The sequence below is a fragment of the Ranitomeya imitator genome, chromosome 4 (assembly GCF_032444005.1).
Source record: "Ranitomeya imitator isolate aRanImi1 chromosome 4, aRanImi1.pri, whole genome shotgun sequence".
Classification (NCBI taxonomy): domain Eukaryota; kingdom Metazoa; phylum Chordata; class Amphibia; order Anura; family Dendrobatidae; genus Ranitomeya; species Ranitomeya imitator.
Window position 1 is genome coordinate 447,600,222 of NC_091285.1, and position 25,620 is coordinate 447,625,841.

General features: G+C 43.4%; 1 protein-coding gene across 2 annotated transcripts in view; it reads right to left on the reverse strand.

Moving 5' to 3' along the window:
* Positions 1–519: 519 nt before the first annotated feature.
* CSK (C-terminal Src kinase) overlaps positions 520–25,620 on the reverse strand; it is a 135,522-nt gene continuing 110,421 nt past the window's right edge. For both annotated transcript variants that reach the window (XM_069765707.1, XM_069765708.1), the window contains 6 exons: positions 14,223–14,322; positions 8,539–8,629; positions 7,582–7,655; positions 6,789–6,984; positions 5,775–5,861; positions 520–3,731 (listed from right to left, as the gene is read on the reverse strand). In XM_069765707.1, coding sequence (XP_069621808.1) covers positions 3,549–3,731; positions 5,775–5,861; positions 6,789–6,984; positions 7,582–7,655; positions 8,539–8,629; positions 14,223–14,322 — 731 coding nt within the window. In that variant the 3' untranslated portion in view covers positions 520–3,548. The remainder of the gene's footprint in view (positions 3,732–5,774; positions 5,862–6,788; positions 6,985–7,581; positions 7,656–8,538; positions 8,630–14,222; positions 14,323–25,620) is intronic.

Sequence of the window (25,620 nt, forward strand, 5' to 3'; positions counted from 1 at the left end):
TACAGTACCAGCAAAGCCTATGAGATTTCAGAAATCTCATGCACACACATTGGTTTTTTGTTTGATCAGTATTTTGTGCTTTGCTGCGTTTTTTTTGGACATAGAGCATGTCACTTCTTTGAGCGTTTTTGCTGCGTTTTTTCACCCATTGACTTGAATGGGTGTTGAAAAAAAAACGCAGCAAAAACGCAGGTATCATTATTTGCTGCATTTTTGCTGCTGAAAATCCAAGGACATTAGCCTGGAAAAAAAAAAACGCACCAAAAAAGTCCTGTGTGAACCTACCCTTAAAATACATAAGAAGAACAGTTAAGTCCATCCTTTGCACTTTTCCTAGTGAAGGGATGTACAGAATGAAGGAAGTGAACTAGGGCACCAAGAAAGGAGTAAACCGATGGACCTTTTCAGTGAAAATCAGTCCCCCCTGTCACCACCCTCCCCGTATGTGTGTACGTCACCTTTAAAAGCAATAATTGACCAATACAATGAATGTATACTGAGCAAACAGGCAACGAGAACTTCCATATGGAATGGTTTATTACATTTTTATCCCACCAAAATGCAGCATATACATGTGTTTAAAGCACTGGACAGGAATGAAGAAAGGAAAGGCCTTTGGAAATGAAGACACAAGACAGCATGCACACAATTTCCACAAGATTAAATCCAAGAAAGTTCACCTTTCCAGAGTGATTGTATCTTTTTCCCCCACCATCCTCCCCAAACCATGTTTGTCTTTGTATACAATAAAATTCGTACTTCAGTAAAACACCTCCTTAACCAAAAAGGCAGTATTTTTTTGTGATTTTTAACAAAACATGAGTAAAAAAAAAAAAAAAAAAAAAATATGAAAAATGGACCCTCCTGCGCCCCTTTTAAAAAACAACAACAAAAAAAAATATATGGCAAATTATACACAAAATACAAGCACACAATCAGACAGAAATTCAGGACTTTTCATTAGAGAGTATTCCTCCCCTCCCCCTGCCAAAATTGAAAGTGAATATAGTATAACACATCCTATATTTTGATACCCAGTTTTCATACATTTAAAAAATATTGATTCTCTTAAAAAAACAAACATCTTATACGGTTTTGATCACACAACTAGTAAAGAGTTCTGGTATGTTTGATAACAGCAAAATCGGCAATGCTAGTTTTCTCATCAAAAATACCCGAACCCTGATGGAAACTTAAAGGACCCCTTTACAAGTAAATCTGGTTAGTTATGATTTGGTGGGATCTGTTTAAAAGTGAATCTGCCACAACTTTCATAGCTTTGATATGAAAGAAAGTCCTAATGCAGTGTGAACAGGACATTAAAGGGAACCCGTTACTAGAGTCATACAGCCAAAACCACAGGTGATTGCTGCCCTGTATAATTCCAGAGAAATACATTTTTGAAAAGTGAATGGGGACCATAAGGAGAGACTAGAGTAGTCCGCCACGGGCCCTGGCGTCAGTCAATTAACAGATATCTCCTTATGTACATACATGGTAGAGATATGATAATCAACTGGAGCGGTGCAGGGAGGAGACGGCTGGAAGCTGCGCCGGACTTGTCAGGTCTAATATATATATATCCAAAGTACTTTTTCTCTTAAAGGCCGCAGCGTTTCAGAAACAGGCATCCCAGGCTGCAATCGCGGAGGAAGAATCTATTATGGAGGTCCACCTTTAAGGGGCATACACCGAAAGTAAAAGCCTGAAGGGGGTATATACTTTATTGTACAAGCATTTTCTCCACTGTACTATTGACACATACTGGTACCTGGTCATTTCGTAGTATGAGGCGTCTTCAACAAAAGGCATGCAAAGGTTTGGCTGAATTGTGGTATTTTCTAGCTTCGATAAATTTTTAATTAAATCTAATTTTATTTAAGAAGGCAGTAAATCTGATAGGCCAATAATTTACATAATATGTGTTTAAGGCTCACAGCACAATAGTTACATTTTCGTGAATGGTTTTCTTTATAAAAATTTAAGTAACAGAGAGGCATGGGCAGAGGGACAGGGATAAAAGTTGGGTCTGCTATGCTACCATTGTCTTGGATTTCAGCTGCAGATTTAAGATTTGATCTACCCTTTCCCTGAGCAAGCTTTAAAACTCTAAATCACTGTATGGATCAGAAAACTGCAAGCCATTATCCTCAAAACTGACTGAATATAGACACCGGCTAAAATGAAGACGACTGAGCAGTCAGCCTTGAAGGTCAAGATTCACGAGCACTCCTGTAGAATCAGTCCCCGGTAGTAGAAAGACCTGACAATGGACAGGTCTATTCTGACTGTTGGGTATTACCATTCCATTGTAAATCACATGTGGTCCTGGTTGCACATCTATCTTACAATTATATATATCGGTAAAAAGCTTCTCGTATTTACATCAACACAACGGGCCTGAAGAAAGCATTTTGAAAGAGGATGGCATTGCATCATGGCGGTGCGCTCTGCTACAAAGGGAAGCTAAATATGACCCCAAGGAATTAATTATTGGAGCCTGCCAATAATTGGTTTGTTGCAAAATTGTGGAAAAAAACAAATTGCACGAGGACCAAGAAACATCTAAAAAGATGCTGCATGTGAAAAAAAGGAAGAAAAAAAGAAGAAGAAGTATTGCCACCTGCTGTGACAGGACCAGGTAATCCAAACCCTAAAACTGTGGTAGATGATGAATACGCAAATGCTAGCACCTCCCTCACTTGAAATGCTAATATCATATGTCCGGCCTAAAGAAATGTTTGCGCTCCAATATTTGTACATAGGTTTATCCATTTATGAAAAAAAGTAGTGGGGTCATAAAGGATTTTAGTACAAAATGCTTAAAGAGTGGTACTTTCCAAATTTAGGAGGGATTGCACTAGACTTATGACATGCTCCGCAGGAAGGATGGAAAGTAAAGGAGACAAAAGTTATTATGAATTATATCACCCCCATAAATTTGCTTTCCAGCTCCATGTCAGTTTATAACCCATTAAGTAAGGCAGAGAAGCATCAGAAAAGAAGTTCCTGGTCTGAAGCATGCATTATTATTTGCATTATATTATACAAGAGCATCAAAAGTAGCCATTGCTGATTGTTTGTTGCAATGATTCCCCTGGTCTCTGATGATTTTATAACACGCGTAACATAGTGACCTAAAAAAAACAACAAAAAAACAAAGAGAAAAACTAAACAATTAGAATTCAAAGAAGTTTTCAGTGTTGGTCTCTATATCTGCTGTTGCCTGGCCATGTAATCTTCTCTTCCAGAGCATAGCCATTGAGGGGTGAGCCAGGTATCAGAACACCCAGGTCAGGAGGAGATGGAAAATGTGACAATAAAACCACTTTTGTTTGGAGAACTTCTGAATCCTTCTCCAGACCAGCAGGGATCTTCAGCCAGTTTCTGGGCACAAGAGTGGTAGGTAGTGCAAGGCAGGGGAGTTTGGAGAGCCCAACATATATTTACTGTACCCACAAAAGTCCTTTTTCTGTGCCGATATCCACAATTTGGATATGGAGGAGTCACTGTCTCTGGCTCTGTGATTACATGTGGCCTCCTTGCCTTCACTGATACAGCTCATTGTCTTTGATATGCTCTAGCTGTTCTCTTAGTTTCCTGAAAGAAGGTCGCTGGTTGGGGTCTAAATGCCAACACTGTTTCATCAACTCGTACACAATAGCGGGGCATCCATCTGGTGCATCCATCTTGTATCCTTTCTCTACCCGAGGGACAACATCTTTTAGGGCCTAGGTAGCAAACAATCAAGATGTTAAAACGTACCGCAAAAACCAATATACATTTTTTTATGTTTTGGTATCACACTCCAGGGCTCCTTCATAGACTGAACCACCAGCTCCCAAATATTTGCTGGTGTTGTTGCTCAGCACCGGGTTCTCAATTCCACATTTTCTGGTCTTGCATTGGGCTGGCTGGATTTTCCGAAAAGGTGAAAACCTTAATATAAAAAGGTTCTATATGTGGAGGTTGAACTGGACCCTGCTATATACCTACTAAATGTTTCCCCTAGAGGGATGGTGCGGAATTCAACCAGACTGCTGTTACATTTGTTGATGACAGCTAGATGTTTGATTGCCCTTCATTGGAGACAGACTACTCCCTCATCTTATCAGAAGGTTTTGGATAGAATAGCCAACATCCACAGGATGGAGCACGACAGCCTTATTGAATGCGAGTCTGGACAGATTTCAAGATTTCAAACTGTCTGGGCTCCCTGGGACTATTTTAGGGCCCAAAACAACAGTTAGGAGAAGGTTGGCTTTTGAACAGGGTTCTTCTTCTTCCCTTCCCTACATGAATGTCTCGTCTTAATTAGTATTGAGGTTTTATAAGAATTGTAATAGGTGTATGGGGATGGAGTCATCTTAACTTGGTATAATTTAGAACTGCTGTTGGGCTTGGTCTTTTTCTGTTCTATTGCACAATATGTTTTGATGCCACTAAAGGGAAACGTCTTCCAAGAGTTCATTCTAATCTTACTCCATTCTTTCTGATCCTCTAATTCTCAAGACAAATTGTGATTGTTTTGTCTTATTTCTGATTGTAAAATTTTATAAAGTGTAATAAAAATTAATTAAAAAAAAAAACAACATACTGCAACGAAAAGCTAGGGTTCTCTAGGATTTTGATATTTTGGTGGACTGAATGCCAATCCCTGATTCTTTATAATAAATGAAATTAGACTACTACAATGCCAGTAGTTACAGTGGGGAAATAAGTATTTGATCCCTTGATAATTTTGTAAGTTTGCCCACTGACGAAGACATGAACAGTCTATAATTTTAAGGATAGGTTAATTTTAACATTGAGAGATAGAATAGAAAGAAAATACCTTTTTTAAAAATTGTGTACTTTTAATATAACAATAAAAGTAAAAGTTTAGGGGTTATGCCTTAGTTTGGTTTGTTTTTTGAATTGAGTGGTAGTGCTAGTCCATGATCAACCTCCAACTGTATTCAGCCGGCCTTCTTCAGAGCCCCAGCTTGCAGAAATTCTGGGAACCATGGTGGTCCGGACCCCCAGTGATCGTAAAGTTACCTATATCGCATTGCTAGGGAATAACTTTCAAATTTGAGAATATCTCTACATGGGTGTTAGGCTGGGTTCACATTGCGTTATGGCAGTCCGTTAGACGACTGCGTCATAACGCAGTCCGTTAACGATGTCATTAACCCCAATTATCGGGCGCATCGCCAATGCGTGCCATAATCCGCATGCGCTAGCGATGTGCCGTCATTCTGTGACGGACCCTCGGACGCAGGCTGCAGCGTTTCCTGGTCCGGCACCGCTAGCACAGATAGAGCATCTGCGCTAGCGCGATCGTATAACGCGATCTTTTTCCGCACTTGCATTAACGTAGTCAGTTTAACGCATGCGATGAACGGACTGCACTAACGCAATGTCAACTTAGCCTTACACAAATTGGACACATTCAACTGCACAGAAAAAATCCCCATCAAAAACACAACGTGTGCACACAGCCTGACAGGAGCTTGATGTCTAGTGATTGGAGAGGTTCAGTGGACATATTGCCTGAGAGTTCTCTTTATTGCATATAACTATAGTACAATATATAAAGCAATTTACTAAGCTGAAAGTTCTAAGCTATAGCATAAAAAGTGTTCACTTTTAGCCGTATGTATGCAAATAATTATACTACTGAAAACATATAGATACCTTACTAATTTTATTTCACATATACCCTTCCCTATATGAATTCTATCTGCTGGCAATAGCATTTTCAGCTGATAAGTGACAACCAATATACTTACAATGCGTGGATAAGGCACTCGCCCAAATGAGTAGATTTCCCACAACAGTATTCCAAAACTCCACACATCAGATTTTGTTGAAAAATTCTGAAAAAACATACATTATAATGTTGTAAATTATGCAAAAAAATAAACATTTCTACTCAATCTTTAAGAACGGTAAGAAACTGGGGATCCTACAGCTTAGAACTCCCACCAAATACAAGAACAGGAGTCCAGCGTCCATCATTTGAAAGAAGCAAGGTTCGGCCCTGCTCGTTGTTGCTCCATTCAAAATCTATGGAACTGATGGCCATCTCCAGCTGTCCAATAGACATTGAATGGAGGGCAGTGCTTATGCTTCCCCGTTGCTCTATTTAATCGGGGCGTTTCGTGTCTCACTTTTCATGATTGCGGGACTGCAGAAATAGGACCCTAGTGATCAGTAACATATTACCTATCCTGTGGATAAAGGATAATAACTTCTTTAAACATTGAACACATCTTAATTCATTTTTGATTTTCGGTATCTATTTCTAAGGACTTTAGACGCTAAAATCTTCAGTTTTACACCCAAAGTTTTATGAGGTTGTTAACTACTGGGCAATCACCTGGCAGTCCCATGACAAACATTGTTATGCGACAGTGTCTGCTGATTGACAGAGAAGGTTGCAGCCAGACTGGAAATCTGCTCTTCTGGAATAGTGAAGAGTATAGCTAATTAGTGGCCTGTACCAATAACCTCTTTAAGATGCATAATTATGCCTGGAAGTGTGACTTGCATCACCTGAGCCATATCTGTAACAGCCATTAAGTGTCACTTTTAAAATTCCAGTATTCTTTAAGCTTTTGGAACCCCAGAATCACCAGTGCCCCGGCACCACCACCACCTCTGCACCCCCTAAATATACTAGAGGTAGTAGAAAGAAAGAAATTAAGAAATCAAATGAAATATTTCAGAGCTTGGAGCAGATTGATCATATCCAGCTAAGTGCCAAGTCATGATGCTGCTGACTATGTTCAAATGCCACTTACCTTCTCTCGTAGAGCCTCGGGTGATGTCCACTTCACAGGCAATTTGCTGGTGTCTTGTGTTGCAGATGCTTCTTTTGTGAGTCCGAAATCACTGACTTTGGCAATGTTTTCCTCTGAGACTAACACATTTCGTGCTGCTAAATCTCTGTGCACAAAGTTATTGTCTTCTAAATACTCCATACCTTCCGACACGTCTCTAAGAAAAACAAAAGCATTTATAGTGACCAGGGGACCACAAAGACTAAATCTACCTGTGGTTGTGAGCAATACTAGTGGACAAGCCTTTTAAAGGGGATAATCAGTGGCACTGTAATCCAAGGGGATGACCTTCATAGACAAGCCATAAAACTAGAGAAAGACCACCTGAAGCCCATAAAGTAGGCCAAACTGATTAGATGGCTGTCTGTTGAGCGAAGCTTCAGCTGATCATTTGGCAGGCTCTCCCATATGCGTGAGCATTCATTAAGCACATCGATCTTGTGTGCTCCATGAGAATGCTGGTGTAGACATGCCTGCTGAGGACTCATCTCAGGGAGAGCAGTTCAAAATCAGACATGCCTAATCGTTATCTCCCCCATACACATTAGATTGTGGGTCGAACCCATGGATATCAGCAAGTTTAGCCAACATTAGTCTAATGTGTATAAGAGCCTTTACTGTATAGACAGATTTATTATTTCCCACTACAACTGTTTGGAAATCACATTGTTTTCTTGTAGTTTTGTAAGAACGTCTTGTGGTAATGACATCAAATTTTTGTCTTCACATTAACAGCAAATTTGGGTATACTTACAAAGAAAACTTCAGTAAACAGTCTCCTCCCAGCACCGATCTTCCTCGAGATCTTAGATAGTCTACCAAGCTCCCCTAGGAACGACAAACATACAACTAGTCAGAACAATGGGGCGCACAAGTAAGGGTACCGTCACACTATAACATTTCGATCGCTACGACGGTACGATTCGTGATGTTCCAGCGATATCGTTACGATATCGCTGTGTCTGACACGCAGCAGCGATCAGGGATCCTGCTGAGAATCGTACGTCGTAGCAGATCGTTTAGAACTTTCTTTCATCGCTGGATCTCCCGCTGTCATCGCTAGATCGGTGTGTGTGACACCGATCTAGCGATGCGATCCAGCGATGCGTTCGCTTGTAACCAGGGTAAACATTGGGTAACTAAGCGCAGGACCGCGCTTAGTTACCCGATGTTTACCCTGGTTACAAGCGTTAAACTAAAAAAAAAAAACAGCACATACTTACATTCTGGTGTCAGTCAGGTCCCTTGCCGTCTCTGCTTCTCGCACTGTGACTGCCGGCTGTAAAGTGAAAGCAGAGCACAGCGGCTGTGCTTTCACTTTCACTTTACGGCCGGCAGTCACTGAGTGCAGGAAGCAGACTGCAAGGGACCTGACGGACACCAGAATGTAAGTATGTGCTGTTTGTTTTTTTTTAGTTTAACGCTTGTAACCAGGGTAAACATCGGGTAACTAAGCGCGGTCCTGCGCTTAGTTACCTGATGTTTACCCTGGTTACCCGGGGACCTCGGCATCGTTGGTCGCTGGAGAGCTGTCTGTGTGACAGCTCCCCAGCGACCACACTACGATTTACCTACGATCACGGCCAGGTCATATCGCTGGTCGTGATCGTAGGTAAATCGTATAGTGTGACGGTACCCTAACACATGGGCCAGAAGGTGACTAGATCAATAATCTGGGAGCTTCATTAAAGCCAACCTGTTCCAGATTTACCTTTGCCATAAACTCTGTGACGATAAACAGGCTGCTCCGGTCTTCTACAATCACTCCCAGTAACTGAACCAGATTCTTGTGTCGTAATTGCCTGAAAATACAAATCATTCCTTCAGTTAAAGAATGGTCACATTATCTACTGCAGATAGAGAATACATGACTAGGGAATGCCAAGGTTAACGTATACAAATTTAGAGGCCCATAAACCTACAAATGAATGATAATCCTGCCCTCCGTGTTTATTAAGATAGTGAAGAAGAAAACGGGGTACAAGACTGATCTTGCAGAGAAAAGTTTTTATATTTTTGTGAGTTTTCCATGTTAAGTGTTACTTTAATAAATAGGAAAAATTGAAGAGTTGGATTGTTGTGAATTGGATATTGGAATGATGCTATAGGTCTATCAACATTATAAGGCGTAGAACTGCTACAATTAACTAGACTCGGCTATTTTTGTAATCATACTAAAGAACAAATGGGCTCTGCATACAAATGTATCTGGTTGTGAAAAATGTGCTTAATTCACATAGGAGGCTTTTAGAACCAATTTGGACTTCATTGCTTTTAGGCCGGCGTCACACTTGCGAGTTTTACGGACGTAAGAGCGCAGAAACTACGTCCGTAAAACTCGCAAAACATACGGCACAATTATTCTCTATGCCCCTGCTCCTATCTGCCGTATTAAACTGATCAGTATTATACGGCTTTCTACGGCCGTACAAAATCGCAGCATGCTGCGTTTGTCACCGTACTGCGCAAGAAATACGCCAATGAAAGTCTATGGAAGCGTGAAAAATACGGATTACACACAGACAAGCAGTGTGACTTGCGAGAAATGCGCAGCGGTGTTATAGAGAAAAGCCGGTAATTCAGTGCGGTGTACAGTAAAATCATACTGACAGGTTACAATAGAATAGCTAGAATTAATGTCTGCACATAGAATAGAGAGAGATAGATAGAGATATATATATATATATATATATATATATATATATATATATATATATATATATATGTATGTATTGAGACACATATATGTATATATATATATATATATATATATATATATATATATATATATATATATATATTAATATTTATTCCAGCGCTATACAGCTTGAAAGCCGGTAATTCAATTACCGGCTTTTTCTTTCTCCTTCCTAAACCCGACATGATTTGAGACATGGTTAACATACAGTAAACAATGTCTTCTCTCCATTTTTTTTGCAGATTCCACACTACTAATGTCAGTAGTGTGTATCTGCAAAATTTGGCCGTTCTATCTACTAAATTAAAGGGTTAAATGGCGGAAAAAATTGGCGTGGGCTCCCGCGCAATTTTCTCCGCCAGAGTAGTAAAGCCAGTGACTGAGGGCAGATATTAATAGCCTGGAGAGGGTCCACGGTTATTGCCCCCCCCCTGGCTAAAAACATCTGCCCCCAGCCACCCCAGAAAAGGCACATCTGGAAGATGCGCCTATTCTGGCACTTGGCCACTCTCTTCCCATTCCCGTGTAGCGGTGGGATATGGGGTAATGAAGGGTTAATGCCACCTTGCTATTGTAAGGTGACATTAAGCCAAATTAATAATGGAGAGGCGTCAATTATGACACCTATCCATTATTAATCCAATTGTAGTAAAGGGTTAAATAAAACACAAACACATTATTAAAAATTATTTTAATGAAATAAAAACAATGGTTGTTGGAGTATTTTATTCTACGCCCAATCCAATCACTGAAGACCCTCGTTCTGTAACAAAAAAAACATAATAAACCAACAATATCCTTACCCTCCGCAGATCTGTAACGTCCAACGATGTAAATCCATCTGAAGGGGTTAAAATAATTTGCATCCACGAGCTTTGCTAATGCAATGATGCTCATGTCTGCAAAAACCCCGGAAAATGAAGGTAAAGTAGGTCAATGACCTATATTTACTTTCATTTGCGGTGAGGCACCCTCTGCTGGCTGTTCCTAGATCGTCGGAACTTTCCTAGAAAGCTCCCTGGCTCGAGTTCATATGAGGACAACCAGCAGAGGGCGCCTGTTATGATCTCGAGCCAGGGAGCTTTCTAGGATAGTTCCCACGATCTAGGAACAGCCAGCAGAGGGCGCCTCACCGCAAATGAAGGTAAATATAGGTCATTGACCTACTTTACCTTCATTTTCCGGGGTTTTTGCAGACATGAGCATCATTGCATTAGCAAAGCTCGTGGATGCAAATTATTTTAACCCCTTCAGATGGATTTACATCGTTGGACGTTACAGATCTGCGGAGGGTAAGGATATTGTTGGTTTATTATGTTTTTTTTTGTTACAGAACGAGGGTCTTCAGTGACTGGATTGGGCGTAGAATAAAATACTCCAACAACCATTGTTTTTATTTCATTAAAATAATTTTTAATAATGTGTTTGTGTTTTATTTAACCCTTTACTACAATTGGATTAATAATGGATAGGTGTCATAATTGACGCCTCTCCATTATTAATTTGGCTTAATGTCACCTTACAATAGCAAGGTGGCATTAACCCTTCATTACCCCATATCCCACCGCTACACGGGAATGGGAAGAGAGTGGCCAAGTGCCAGAATAGGCGCATCTTCCAGATGTGCCTTTTCTGGGGTGGCTGGGGGCAGATGTTTTTAGCCAGGGGGGGGCCAATAACTATGGACCCTCTCCAGGCTATTAATATCTGCCCTCAGTCACTGGCTTTACTACTCTGGCGGAGAAAATTGCGCGGGAGCCCACGCCAATTTTTTCCGCCATTTAACCCTTTAATTTAGTAGATAGAACGGCCAAATTTTGCAGATACACACTACTAACATTAGTAGTGTGGAATCTGCAAAAAAAATGGAGAGAAGACATGGTTTACTGTATGTAAACCATGTCTCAAATCATGTCGGGTTTAGGAAGGAGAAAGAAAAAGCCGGTAATTGAATTACCGGCTTTCAAGCTGTATAGCGCTGGAATAAATATTAATATATATACATATATGTGTCTCACTGACATATATATATATATATATATATATATATATATATATATATATATATATATATATATATATATATATATATATTTTTGGGACACATGGATCACTTCTATAGCGGTATGTTGGTTTTGCAAGCCTGCGAGAAAACCACGCAGTAAGGATGCCATACGGATTACATACGGAGGATGCCATGCGCAAAAAACGCTGACACACCCTGCCTACGGAGGAGCTACGGACCACTATTTTCGGGACTTTTCAGCGTATTACGGCCGTAATATACGGACCGTATTGTTTTACGCTGTGTGTGACGCCGGCCTTAATTGCAAGAATGAAAAAAGCTCAACACTAATTTTGTCCTCAGTTTGACAGACCCCACTGAATGCTCCTAGTATAAATTACGGTATATGGCACCAATAATGGCTTCTGAGATAATCACAGCCTTAGGCTGCCGTCACACTAGCAGTATTTGGTCAGTATTTTACATCAGTATTTGTAAGCCAAAACCAGGAGTGGAACAAATAGAGGAAAAGTATAATAGAAACATATGCACCACTTCTGTATTTATCACCCACTCCTGGTTTTGGCTTACAAATACTGATGTAAAATACTGACCAAATACTGTTAGTGTAGCAGCCTTAAAAGGGAAATGCCACTAGAACATTTACATCCACCATTATTATCCACATGCCAAGTGATAAATGTATGATTCTTGGGGGGCCCTCTATATTCATTAGACAGAGCTCCCAAGTCCCTCTATAGCTTTTACAACTTGATCAATCTGCTGCCCTGTAGAAATGTCACACTTGACTTATCCGTTCCGTTGTCAATTTTTTTTTTATCTTTGGGTGTCTGCTTACTGTATTTATCCCAGTAAATAATTTACTTGATTTTCATAATCGTATGTTGGCACTTACTGGGTTGTTGTAGTCAGTTTTATATTTGAATTGTAGTCCAATGGTTTCTTATGAGTATATTTATTATTTGAGCATTTAGCTAGATCCTTCATATTGTAGATGTTTATAAAGAAGCTTAAGTAGTATGAATGGATGATGCACATTTCAAATCATCATTTTTTGCAGGTGTTGTGCACCAAATTTTAATAACACTTTCCATCTCCAATATAAACTTTTATAAAAATTTAATTTTAGCCCTTAAAAGAGAAGGTAACGCGTTTGTAGATCATTAATAGATCAATGTAATGTTACTTAACATGCTGTTAAAACCAAGTTTTGAATGCATTTGAAACATATTTTGTGTGTTATAGGAGTTTAAAGAAGGCACTGAGGGCTGACATCTTGTTTTCACAGTAGCAGCGCGACACTACCAGTGTCCTAATACAGCACCCCATGGTCATAGGAGATAACCGACAGACGCCGACCCTATCTATTGTAATAGAACGGTCACTGCTGTGGACTGGGCACACCTCTGTGGGCTGCACAATTCACAGTAGTGGGAGTGTTCTGCAGCCATATTCATGAAGCCCTTGGATCTGGGATCTGCTAACATAAGCAGTACTGCTTCCAGCAGGAGAAAAGCACAGCAGAATAGCATAGACATCAAGGAGGAACAGAGTAACATTAGCATTATCGGAGCAGGAGCTGCCAGCTGCTCGGCAGGAGCTGTGATTCATCCCTTCCTAAGATAAGATAAGGAGCTGTGGGTCTGCAGTGAATGGCCAGATATTGTGGAGGGGGGGGTGAGAGAATCCTGTAATTTGGGTGAGAGAGACTGATGGGAGAGAGACAGTAACTGCTGGTGATAGCAGATCAAAAGGCAGTCACTTGTGATGAGCGAATATACTCGTTACTCGAGATTTCCCGAGCACGCTCGGGTGTCCTCTGAGTATTTTTTAGTGCTCGAAGATTTAGTTTTCATCGTCGCAGCTGAATGATTTACATCTGTTAGCCAGCATAAGTACATGTGGGGGTTGCCTGGTTGCTAGGGAATCCCCACATGTAATTTATGCTGGCTAACAGATGTAAATCATTCAGCTGCGGCGAAGAAAATCTCCGAGCACTAAAAAATACTCGGAGGACACCCAAGCGTGCTCAGGAAATCTCGAGTAATGAGTATATTTGCTCATCACTAGCAGTCACCCACAAAATGTCACTGCCCTGTGATGCTACTCTTCATTCTGCCCCAAGGATACTAGACCACCCAAAAGGGAAGGGAAATGGTGATATCAGCAGTTACTGCCCCAATTTTGCTGCTAACAGTAAAGCTGGTAAGTCTCACTATAGCTGCTTGAGGCCTAAAATGGAAAATGCTCCCCCTAATGATAAGTATATATATATACTTGTAAGAAAATATATAATATTTTTCATATAGAAATGTTTGCAAACATTGCATTAATGCATTTTAATTACTATTTTAAGCTTAATTTCACCAAAAAAAAACTACAAGAAAACTGGTGGCACCTTCCTTTTAATAGTATGGCAGCACTCTCGTGGATATGGTGCTCATTAGCATTCTCAGTGTACTATGGGTCTACTCTCGGTAACATATTAGCTAGCTATACATGTTTAAATAGCATACATCAAATTTATGTTTTCATTCCACAAGTCAAGTGTGAAAATTGTCCTGACTACCGGAGGTGCAAATTGGTGAAAATACCTGGAAGTGATCAGGGTAATTTATTTCTTGAGCAATACATGGAAACTATGCATTCATACAAGGAGTTCTTTACTTACGTCATCACCAGAGCCTCTGCAACAAATGCTTGTGCTGTTGCATCATTCTTGATACATTTGACAGCTACTTTTGATCCCTTGTATTCACCCAACATGACATCTGCAGAAGAAATTAAAGACTAACATTTAAAATTACAGCTTGGAAAATGTAATGTGTATCATTTACAATAACTAAACGCTACTTCTCTGTAAGAAGTACAGTATGCAAACATGCACTGCCCAGTTTAGCATCACATTCAAAAATGAGGATGTCTGGCAGGGAGAATTAAAGAGGAACCTTTTTATTTATGTTTATTAAAACTGAGCACCTCACCCAATTGGCACTGCTCTATTGAGTCTGGAACAGCTTTTCTCCTGTGACCCACTGTTCCAGAGTTATGTCCCACAGTAATAAAAATGGAGATGTTCCCTTTTACCAATTGAGAACTTCTGTGGGCATTGGCTTTTTTTTTCTCTGATGTTTGGCCAATCAAAACAAGTCTGCAGCTACAGAAAAGTAGGAAGTGAGGTGAGGGGTGTGGGGGTTTGTGTAAAATCATTTTGGCACAAAAGGGGCACCAAAGAAAAACAGTTGCAGAAACAGTGAAGCAGCAACCAATTGGAGGAGGTGCTCGCTTTAAATGAAACAAACCCAATGAAAGGACCTCTAAAGATCTGCGAATAGATTGGTGTTGCCTCATCTGATAGCAGTATAAAGTTTGGGCGGAAATCCTGACTAATGCTGGGTGACATACTGGGATTCTTGCTGTAGTTTTAATAAAGCATTGTTTTATCTACTGCAGATATGCTAGTCCTCTCAATGATGATCTCCTGCTATATTATTAGTATGTATATAGAGCAATCATCTTCCGCAGAGCTTTATTTAATACAGACATCATCACTGTCCTCATTGGGGCTCACAAGCTAAATTCCCTGTCAGCAGGTCTTTGGAGTGTGGGAGGAAACCGGAGTACCTGAAAAAAAAAAAAAGAAAAAACACGAAAACAAGGCGAGAACATACAAAATTCATTGCAGGTGTAAGCCCTTGGTGGGATTAAAATAGGGATTTTTGTGTTACTCACCGTAAAATCCTTTTCTCCGAGACGCTCATTGGGGGACACAGGACTGTGGGTGTATGCTTCTGCCGCCAGGAGGATGACACTAAGTAAACGTGAAAAAAAGTTAGCTCCTCCTCCATCGTATACACCCTGACACTGGCTACCAGAGACTCCAGTTTGGTGCAAAAGCAGTAGGAGAACAAAACACAAAAAATAATATAACAGCATAAATACAGAAAACTTATGTCTAGAAAAGATCCTACTGACTAATGTAATCAGATATAACCAAAGCAGCCATAAGGCTACCAGGGAGGGAGCTGTGTCCCCCAATGAGCGTCTCGGAGAAAAGGATTTTACGGTGAGTAACACAAAAACCCCTATTTCTCCTTCGCCTCATTGGGGGACACAGGACTGTGGGATGTCCTAAAGCAGTCCCTGGGTGGGAAAAATAACTCACCAGTAAAAGACATCCAGATGATGGTTGTCTATAAGTGCGCCACTGCCGCTTGAAGAATCCTTCTACCCAGACTTGCATCTGCAGAGGTCTGGGAATGGACATTATAATGTTTGACAAACGTATGCAGACTAGACCAGGTCGCAGCCTTGCAAACCTGTTCTGCTGAGGCCTGGTGCCGAATGGCCCAGGAAGCCCCCACCGCTCTTGTCGAATGAGCCTTGATTCCGGCCGGAACCGTCATGCCCATGGAGCGATAAGACTCCTGAATGGTGGCCCTTATCCACCTGGCCAGGGTAGATTTTGAAGCCGCGCATCCCTTCCTACGACCCTGCGGAAGGACAAACAGAGCATCTGCCTGGCGAAAAGGAGCCGTTCGGGAGACGTACCTCCTCAGTGCCCTCACCAGATCCAACGTATGGAGATATTTTTCTACACGGTGCGTGGGCGTAGGACAAAAAGAGGGCATAACAATATCCTCATTGATGTGAAATGAGAAAACAACCTTCGGCAAAAAAGACGGTGCTGGTCTGAGCACTACCTTGTCCTGATGAAAACGAAGAAAGGGAGAACGACAGGAGAGGGCTGCCAGCTCTGATACCCGCCTTATGGAGGTTATGGCCACTAAAAAAACAACTTTCCAGGAAAGGAGAGTCAAGGAAATATCCTGAAGAGGCTCAAAAAGGAGCGTCCTGTAAAGCCCTTAAGACCAGATTAAGGTCCCAAGGATCCAAGGAAGTCTTATAAGGAGGGACCTTATGAGCGACACCCTGGAAAAAAGTTTTGACCTGAAGATTAGTAGCAATCCTGCGCTGAAAAAAAAAAAGACAGATAAGGCAGAGATCTGCCGTTTAAGAGTACTTGGCGCAAGCCCGGAATCCAGGCCTGTTTGAAGAAAGGCTAAAATGTTGGGGACGGAAAACCGCAGAGGGGGCAGCCCGTGCTCTCTACACCAAGAAAGGAAAACTTTCCAAGTGTGATGGTAGATTCTGCCCGAAACAGTCTTACGTGCACTGATCATAGTATCTGCTACCTCTTGGGAGAATCCAGCCCGAGTTAACACCCAAGATTCAACGGCCAAGCCGTCAAACGTAGGACCCCTGAGTTCTGGTGGTAGATCGGCCCTTGCGAAAGAAGATCTGGTCGATCGGGGAGCCGCCATGGAACCCCAGCGAGAAGCTGCACCAGGTCTGCATACCAGGTCCGACGAAGCCAATCCGGAGCGATCAGAATAGCCGGTACTCTCTCTGCCTTGATTTTCTTGATTACTCTCGGGAGCAGAGCCAGAGGCGGGAACAGATAAGGGAAGAGAAATTGGTTCCAAGACAGTACTAGCGCATCTACCGCGATAGCCTGAGGATCTCGGTACCGAGAGACAAATCTGGGCACCTTGGCATTGCCCTTGGATGCCATTAGATCCACGTCTGGCGTCCCCCAACGATGGCATATCTGCAGAAAAACCTCGGGATGGAGAGACCATTCCCCGGAAGCTAGACCCTGACGGCTTAGGAAATCTGCCGCCCAGTTCTCTTCGCCCGGAATGTGGACTGCCGAAATCACAGAGTGATTTCTCTCTGCCCAGAACAGAATCTGTTTTACTTCCTGCATGGCTGCCTTGCTGCGAGTGCCCCCCTGGTGATTTATATAGGCCACAGCTGTGGCGTTGTCCGATTGAATTCGGACAGGGCGACCCGCCAGAAGATGGTGGAAATGTCGCAAGGCTAGCCGAACTGCTCGAATCTCTAAGAGATTGATGGGGAGGGCTGATTCCTGAAGGGACCAGAGCCCCTGAGCTGTGTGATGGAAGAACACTGCTCCCCAACCCCGGAGACTGGCATCTGTTGTGACCACAAGCCAATTGGTTGGAGGAAAGGGCTTCCCCCTGAGGAGTGATGAGCTGTTTAGCCACCAAGAGAGGGATTGCCTGACCTGGAGAGACAACCGGAATCTGTGGTTGAGGGAGAGAGGATTTCTGTTCCACACTGCCAGGATAGCTTGTTGGAGAGGACGAAGATGAAGCTGCGCAAAAGGAACTGCCTCTATAGTTGCAACCATTTTTCCTAACACCCTCATGCAAGACCGGATCGTATGAAAGTACGGTTGTTGAAGCTTCCACACTTCCTGCCGAAGGGCGAGGACCTTGACCATTATGATCCGTGGGCGAGGCGAACTCGTCCTCTATTCCCAGGGACTGATTGACAGCCTCAATGAGGCTATCTACTGACTCCTGAAAACCAGGATTCTTAAAATTAAGGGACCCTCTCGACTCATAGTCTGTCTCAACTTCCCCGCTTTCTGCAGGGTAAGGAGAACGAGATACAGAGCTCCAGGATGCGGAAGCACCTGAGGGTCTGGGAGACGCAGTGCGAATCCGCTTACCACGCGTCTGTCTAGCGCGAGCGCGGCCCCTGCAGGCTGGAGGCTCCTGAGACTCCGAGGCCCTCTCCGAGACAGATGGACTGCTGGCCCTAACTGCCGGGGTCTGAAGGGATTTGATTGCTTCAGTAAGGGACGCCATCGATTGCGACAAAGACGTGACCCATTCCGGCGGAGCTGCCCCAGAATCTTGAGGGCCAGGAGCCGGAGGGATTATTGGGGGGCTGGCGGGGGGGGGGGGGCTTTCCTGGGCGCGTTCAGACTCACAGGCCTCGCAGCGGCGATTACTCTGGGCGTGCGGGAATGGGGCATGACAATCTACACAACCGGTAAAAAGAACCGTGTGAGACTAAACTCTTCTAGACATAGTGATCCGTAAATGCTATACCCAGGGCCAGAGACTGGGACAAAAAAAAAAAAAAAAAATACTGCTTCAGCCGGAGGGAGAAGCACTTACCCCAGTCCTGTGTCCCCAAGGCTGTAGCGACAGATCCAGACGTACGCTGCGGAGCAAAAGGAAGTTGCTTTTATCCTCTCAGAGCCCCTAGAGCAGATGTCAGGGGGAGGGACCGCCAAACAGCGCTGCGGCCTGTAGTAGGCCTAAAGCCGGGACCTCAATTTTTTCCCCCCGAGAGGGGAAAGGCGGAACCGGAAGTGGACGCGCCGGAAGGGGAGGAGCCTAACGGCGCGGTGTGCAGGGCGGAAGCCCGGGCCCTGTGCTGCCCGAAGATGTCCCCATGAAATCTGGAGACCTGGCCCGCACCTGGAGATAATAGTGTGGTACTAGCCGCACGTAGCGCCGCCGCACCATAGCGCCGCGGCGCCGGCCGCAACGCAGCATCGGCGGCACCACAGCGCCGGCCGCATACAGAGACCCCACCACAGTGCCGCAGAAACGGCCGAAAGAAAGAAAGAAAAAAGGGGTCAGCAGCAAAGCAGCGCTGCAGCGCCGCAGCACAACCACTCGCAGGCGACGGATCCCCCTCCAGCACTGGAGAGCCCCTGTCGTCGCAAGATGCATAAAGGTAAAACCTAAGGCGCCCTGTCAGGAGCCCCCCCCCATGTTAGATGCCAGCAGCGAGGAGGGAGGCAAAAAAGACGGTGCAGGAGCCCTATCTCCATTATCTAGGATAAGGAGAGGGACCGTCCACCACCCCATCTATCACCGCAGCAGAGCAGGGGTGTAGAAATCCGGGGGGAAGCACGGACGTCTGGGGGCGCCTGTACAGCCCAGGGTCTAAATACCTTAGGGTGGTCAGGGCCAAGTCCGGTGCAGAATCCCACGTAGCGGGAAAGAGAACGTGGATATGGAATCACACGTGCTTGCCCGTTGATGGTTTTGGGGAGATCGGACCCTCAAAAGGATCCGTCGCCCCTTCAATTCATAATGTAGAAAAAAGGAGTCCAAAGGAACAGGACTCAGAGGTGTGCCTCCTTGAGACACTAAGCATAAACTGGAGTCTCTGGTAGCCAGTGTCAGGGTGTATACGATGGAGGAGGAGCTAACTTTTTTTCACGTTTACTTAGTGTCAGCCTCCTGGCGGCAGAAGCATACACCCACAGTCCTGTGTCCCCCAATGAGGCGAAGGAGAAACCCAGGATGCCAGCGCTCCAAGGTTTTAGTGCAAACCACTGATTAACAGTGTTGCTACGTAGGTTCTTGATATTCATGAGCCTTGGTTATCATGCCCCCTCGGCATTAATTTGCAGCTTTCTGCCTATGCACTGTGTAGACAGAAAGATGCCAAAGATTTGAGCAGAGTTAGATAGAACTCATCTTTGAGAGGACTAGCAGAGCTGCAACAGAGAAGATAGTGATTTTAGGAAAATCTACAGCAAAAAATCCAGTAAAAAGCATACTGCTAGAATCAGGGTCTCAGTCTTTCTTGTTGCTGTCAAATTGCGAAGCATAAAAATGGTGACAGATTCTGTTTGAGCCTCCATGTGCAATGGAGCATGCCGGCTAAGGCTACTTTCACATTTCCGTCGGTACGGGGCCCTCACTAAGCGTCGGCACGACGTACCGACGGAAGTGTGTGCTTTCACATTTCCGTCAGACTGCAGGGTGAGGAAAGATCGTGAGAGCGATATTTCCTGCTGGGCATGCACAGTCTGAAACACTGGATGCGATGTACAGAAAAACGTTCCCTTGAACGTTTTTCTGTGACGACAGCCCGCCAAAACCCGACGCATCCAGTGCACGACGGATGCAATGTGTGGCCATACGTCGCGATCCGTCGGCAATACAAATCCATGGGAAAAAATTTGCAGGATGCATTTTTTTTTCCCCAAAACGACGCATTGTGACGGATTCCAAAAAATGGAAATGTGAAAGAAGCCCAACCTATGAGGTCTATGAGCTTCTTCAGTCTCCTTTTCTCTCTTTTATCCAGCAGGTAACTGTGATATCTATTCTGCAGTAGGTTCAGTAAAACACCGTGGTAAGCTACTCAGCTATGCATAGAGAGAGTGACTGAAGCCTCCCAGAGCGTGGTATGCTTGCTTGTGCCGAATACAGTTTCACGTTTTTCAGGCCTGCCATTCTGCTGAACATTCATGCACAAATTTTGTGTTTGCAGAGAAAACTGTGGCAAATAGGTTTAGACAAATGGAGTCATGTGCTTTAAAAACTCTAGCTCGCCAGTTCAAGAAGTGCACACAAAAATAAAAAATCAAGTAAACAGAGCACAACATTTTTTTTTCCCCAAAAAAAGCATAGCAAAAAAAGTGTGGAGCACAGTCAGAGCGTTATTCATCACACCTGGTCACAGATGGGCTTTAAAGGTAGAGGAGCACAGCATGATCCGGCTTTGTCTGCTAGAAACAAAAAAATACGACTACAGCAGACACAAAAATACGAATATCGAATTTCCAAAATGTAACTTGCAATAGCAAAACCCAGCAACTGCATAAAAGCACATCTGTCACGTTAGTGATGCCCTATTTTAGGGTGTATATAATGTGCCGTTCAGTCCAATAGTAGCTGACCGGTCACTGAGTGTAGCACTTCCCGAGCCTCTTAGGTCTCCCTTAAAGGCAATCTGTCAGCAGGTTTTTCTTCGGTAATCTGAGAATTGCGTGATGTAGGGAAAGAGACCAAGATTCCAGTGATGTGTCACTTACCCTGTGCTGCTTTAATAAAATTAGTGTTTCATCAGCAGGAGATTATCACTAGAGGATTAGATGTCCCGTGCCTCCTGGCCAACCCCGCCAACTGCAGCACCCAGTAAACTCCATCGCTGGAATCAGGATCTCTGTTCCTAGATCATGCAGCTGTCAGATTACATAGCAAAAATCTGCTGAGAAATTCCCTTTTACCTGTGACTGTCAGCTCCTGCCTGTCTATGCAACAGGATGCCCCCCAAAAAACGAATGCAAAACAAGAGTTGAGGCCTGTTCTGCGCCATACCAGATACCCTGGTAACTACCAGTTGTTTGCTAAGGGCATGGTTTGACATATACTTTTTTGGGAAGTTTATAAATTTGCACTTCCTCATTGTTATATAATTTATTTTTTGTCTGCCAGGTGTCTAGCTTTATTCTATGACATCCCACTGAAATTCTAGATACAAAATTGGTTGGACCCAATTACTAATTATTTAATGTATAGCCAATGTATCATTATAGTTGGTACAGAGCCACCTGTTTGGCTCATATAACTAATGTGTTGTTGTTTTTTTTAAATTGTCTATCTATGAAGTAATAAAGATATTTATATGGATCTGTATTTAGTTTGGGTATTGTCTCCAATCTTTGATCAGTTTTATTTATCAATTTTTGGAGGCATTTATTTTCTACATTGCTGCCATCTGAATATACCATTAACCAGACACTGATAACGGAGGTGGCAAGTGGAGCACTCTACTCGTGAATACAGCTACTGTATATAACATCTACTACATTTTTTTGCTTCTGTTCGACAAATAGAATACTTTTTCAGTTTGTTGTTGGAATGTATAGTGCATTGTGAACTTAAATCATCAGTATATTCTGGCGACAGAAAAAGTGTGGTGGTGTTATTATTGCTAGATTTTAATCGATAACTCACATCCTTTCCTACAAGTATATTAAACGTATTCTTGATCACCAGTATAGTGCAAAGGTGGAGCCACCGTGGGGGTGGTCCCCCTGGGCCCCACATTCTGACGGGGCTCACTCGGAGCTACACTACTGTAACTGTATCGGCGTACACAGTGCCCCCATACAGTTAGTCTCCCTGCTCTGCCGCTGAGTATCTACCTGCCGCTATGGGGCCCTTGAACAGGAGTGTGTGTGTGTGTGTGTGTGTGTGTGTGTGTGTGTGTGTGTGTGTGTGTGTGTGGCAGCACAGGGGCCCCCACCCATAATCGCACGTTCAACTATAGTGGCTGGATGCCGTTATAGTTAAAAACAATGATGAGAAAGGGAACAAGAGGCTACCTCTCCCATCATTCCCCCTCTGGCAGCGGGCACGATGACTTCAGTACAATGCGTCCGCTGTGCTGAGATGAACGGGCGATCAGATCAGCAAGGGAACTAGGAGGAAAGGTGAGTATTGTATTTTTTATGGGGAGTGCATTATACTCTATGGAGGCCTTTGGGGAGTTTATTATACTGTATAGAGGTCAATAAAGAGTGGATTATACAATACAGAAGCCTATTGGGAGTGCATTATACAATATAGAGGCCTTTGGGAAGTGCATTGTACTATATAGAGGCCTTTGGAAACTGCATTATACTATATGGAGGCCTCTGGGTAGTGCATTATACTATATGGAGGACCATGGAAACCATCAAAAGGAACCTGAAGATCCACCTCTTCCGACAAGACTAAAACCTTTGTTCCACCAAATCGCTGCACGACCAGCTCAATCCTCACCTACTGCATTCTCACCAATTCCTCATAGATTGCGAGCCCTCGGGAGCAGGGTTCTCTCCACCTGTACCAGTGGGTGACGCGTTTTGACCAAGAGCCAGCATGGGTTTGTAGCAAACAAGTCATGTCAGACTAATCTAATTTCCTTCTATGATGGAAGGTGGATCAGGTAAATACGATATAGTATATCTTGACTTCAGCAAAGCATTTGATAAAGTACCTCACACTAGCCTTATTGTAAACATGACCAAGTATGGGATTGACAAGGCTATGGTTAGGTGGAATTATAACTCGCTTAGTGATCGTACTCAAAGAGTAGTAATACATGGTTGCAGATCCAATTGGAAGAGTGTTTCAAGTGGGGTACCACAAAGTTCTGTCCTGGCCTCAGTCTTCAACATTTTTATAAATGATCTAGATAAAGGGAACTGACAGTAAATGAATCAAATTTGCAGACGATGCAAAGCTAGGAGGGATAGATAACAGAAAGGATTCAGGAGGATCTAGATAAGCTAGAACAATGTGCAGAGACTAAAGGTACCGTCACATTTAGCGACGCTGCAGCGATATAGACGATGCCGATCGCTGCAGCGTCGCTGTTTAGGTCGTTGTGTGGTCGCTGGAGAGCTGTCAGACAGCTCTCCAGCGACCAACGATGCCGAAGTCCCCGGGTAACCAGGGTAAACATCGGGTTACTAAGCGCAGGGCGGCGCTTAGTAACCCGATGTTTACCCTGGTTACCATTGTAAAAGTAAAAAAAAAAAAAAACAGTACATACTTACATTCCGGTGTCTGTCCCCCGGCGTCAGCTTCCCTGCACTGTGTCAGCGCCGGCCGGCCGTAAAGCAGAGCACAGCGGTGCTGACACAGTGCAGGGAAGCTGAAGCCGGGGGACAGACACCGGAATGTAAGTATGTACTGTTTGCTTTTTTTTTTAACTTTTACAATGGTAACCAGGGTAAACATCGGGTTACTAAGCGCGGCCCTGCGCTTAGTAACCCAATGTTTTCCCTGGTTACCAGTGAAGACATCGCTGGATCGGCGTCACACATGCCGATTCAGCGATGTCAGCCAGTGATCCAGCGACGAAATAAGGTGCTGGCCTTCTAGCTCCGACCAGCGATGTCACAGCAGGATCCTGATCGCTGCTGCGTGTCAAACACAACGATATCGCTATCCATGACGCTGCAACGTCACGGATTGCCATAGTTATCGTTGTTAAGTTGTTCAGTGTGAAGGTACCTTAAAGGTACCGTCACACTCAGCAAATACAACGAGAACGACAACGATCCGTGACGTTGCAGCTCCCTGGATAGCGATCTCGTTGTGTTTGACACGCAGCAGCGATCTGGATCCCGCTGTGATATCGCTGGTCGGAGCTAGAAGTCCAGAACTTTATTTGGTCGTCAGGTCGGCGTGTATCGTAGTGTTTGACAGCAAAAGCAACGATGCCAGCAATGTTTTACATGGAGCTAACAACCAGCTACAACGATAAGCGAGTCTCCGTTACGTCACTGGATCGCTCCTGCATCGTTCTGGAGCTGCTGTGTTTGACGTCTCTACAGTGACCTAAACAGCGACGCTGAAGCGATTGGCTCGTTGTCTATATCGCTGCAGCGTCGCTGAGTGTGACGGTACCTTAATGGAATGGTATTTAACATGGTGAAATGCAAGATTCTACATCCGGGCAAGAAAAACAAAAATTACATCGACAGAATGGGATGAATAGAACTGAGCAACAGCACGTGTGAAAAAGACTTGGGTATACTAATAGATCACAGTCTGCACATGAGTCAACAGTGTGATGCAGCAGCAAAAAAAAGCAAAAACAGTAATTGGATGTATTAAGAGAAGCATAAAGTCTAGATCACATGAAGTAATTATCCCCCTCCACTCCTCCTTAGGCAGCCTTCATTTGGAATGGTGTATCCAGTTCTGGGCATCACATTTAAAAAAATTACATTGAAAAACTGGAGCAAGGTCATAGAAGAGCTACCAGGATGGTGAGCGGACTGCAAATGTTTTCCTGCAAGCAATGAAATTGCTGGGAATGTTTCACTTGCAAAAAAGAAGGCTAAGAGAAGATTTAATAGCGGTGTACAAATATGTGAAGGGATGTCACAGTGTAGAGGGATCATCCCTATTCTCATTTGCACATGGAAACACGAGAAGCAATGGAATTAAACTGAAAGGGAGAAGATACAGATTATATATTAGAAAAAACTTTTTGACAGTGAGGGTGATCAATGAGTGAAACAGGTGGCATGAGAGGTGGTGAGTTTTTCTTCAATGGAAGTCTTGAAACAAAGGCTGGACATACATTTGTCCAAGATGGTTTAGTGAATACTGCACTGCATTGATCAGGGGGTTGGACTTGATGACCCTGGAGGTCCCTTCCAACTCTAACATTCTATGATTCTTTAAGATTACTGTGCGTGTTTTTTGTTATGTATACCCCTTTTCACATGTAAAGCATCATAGAATAAATGGACTAATAACAACAATAATAATGAAGGCTATGAGCAGTGCATTATACTGTATGGAGGCATATGAGGAGTGCATTATACTGTATGGAGGCCTATGGGGAGTTCATTAAACTTTATGGTGGTCTATGGGGAGTTCATTATACTGAATGGAGGAATATAGGGAGTGAATTATACTATTTAGAGGCCTATG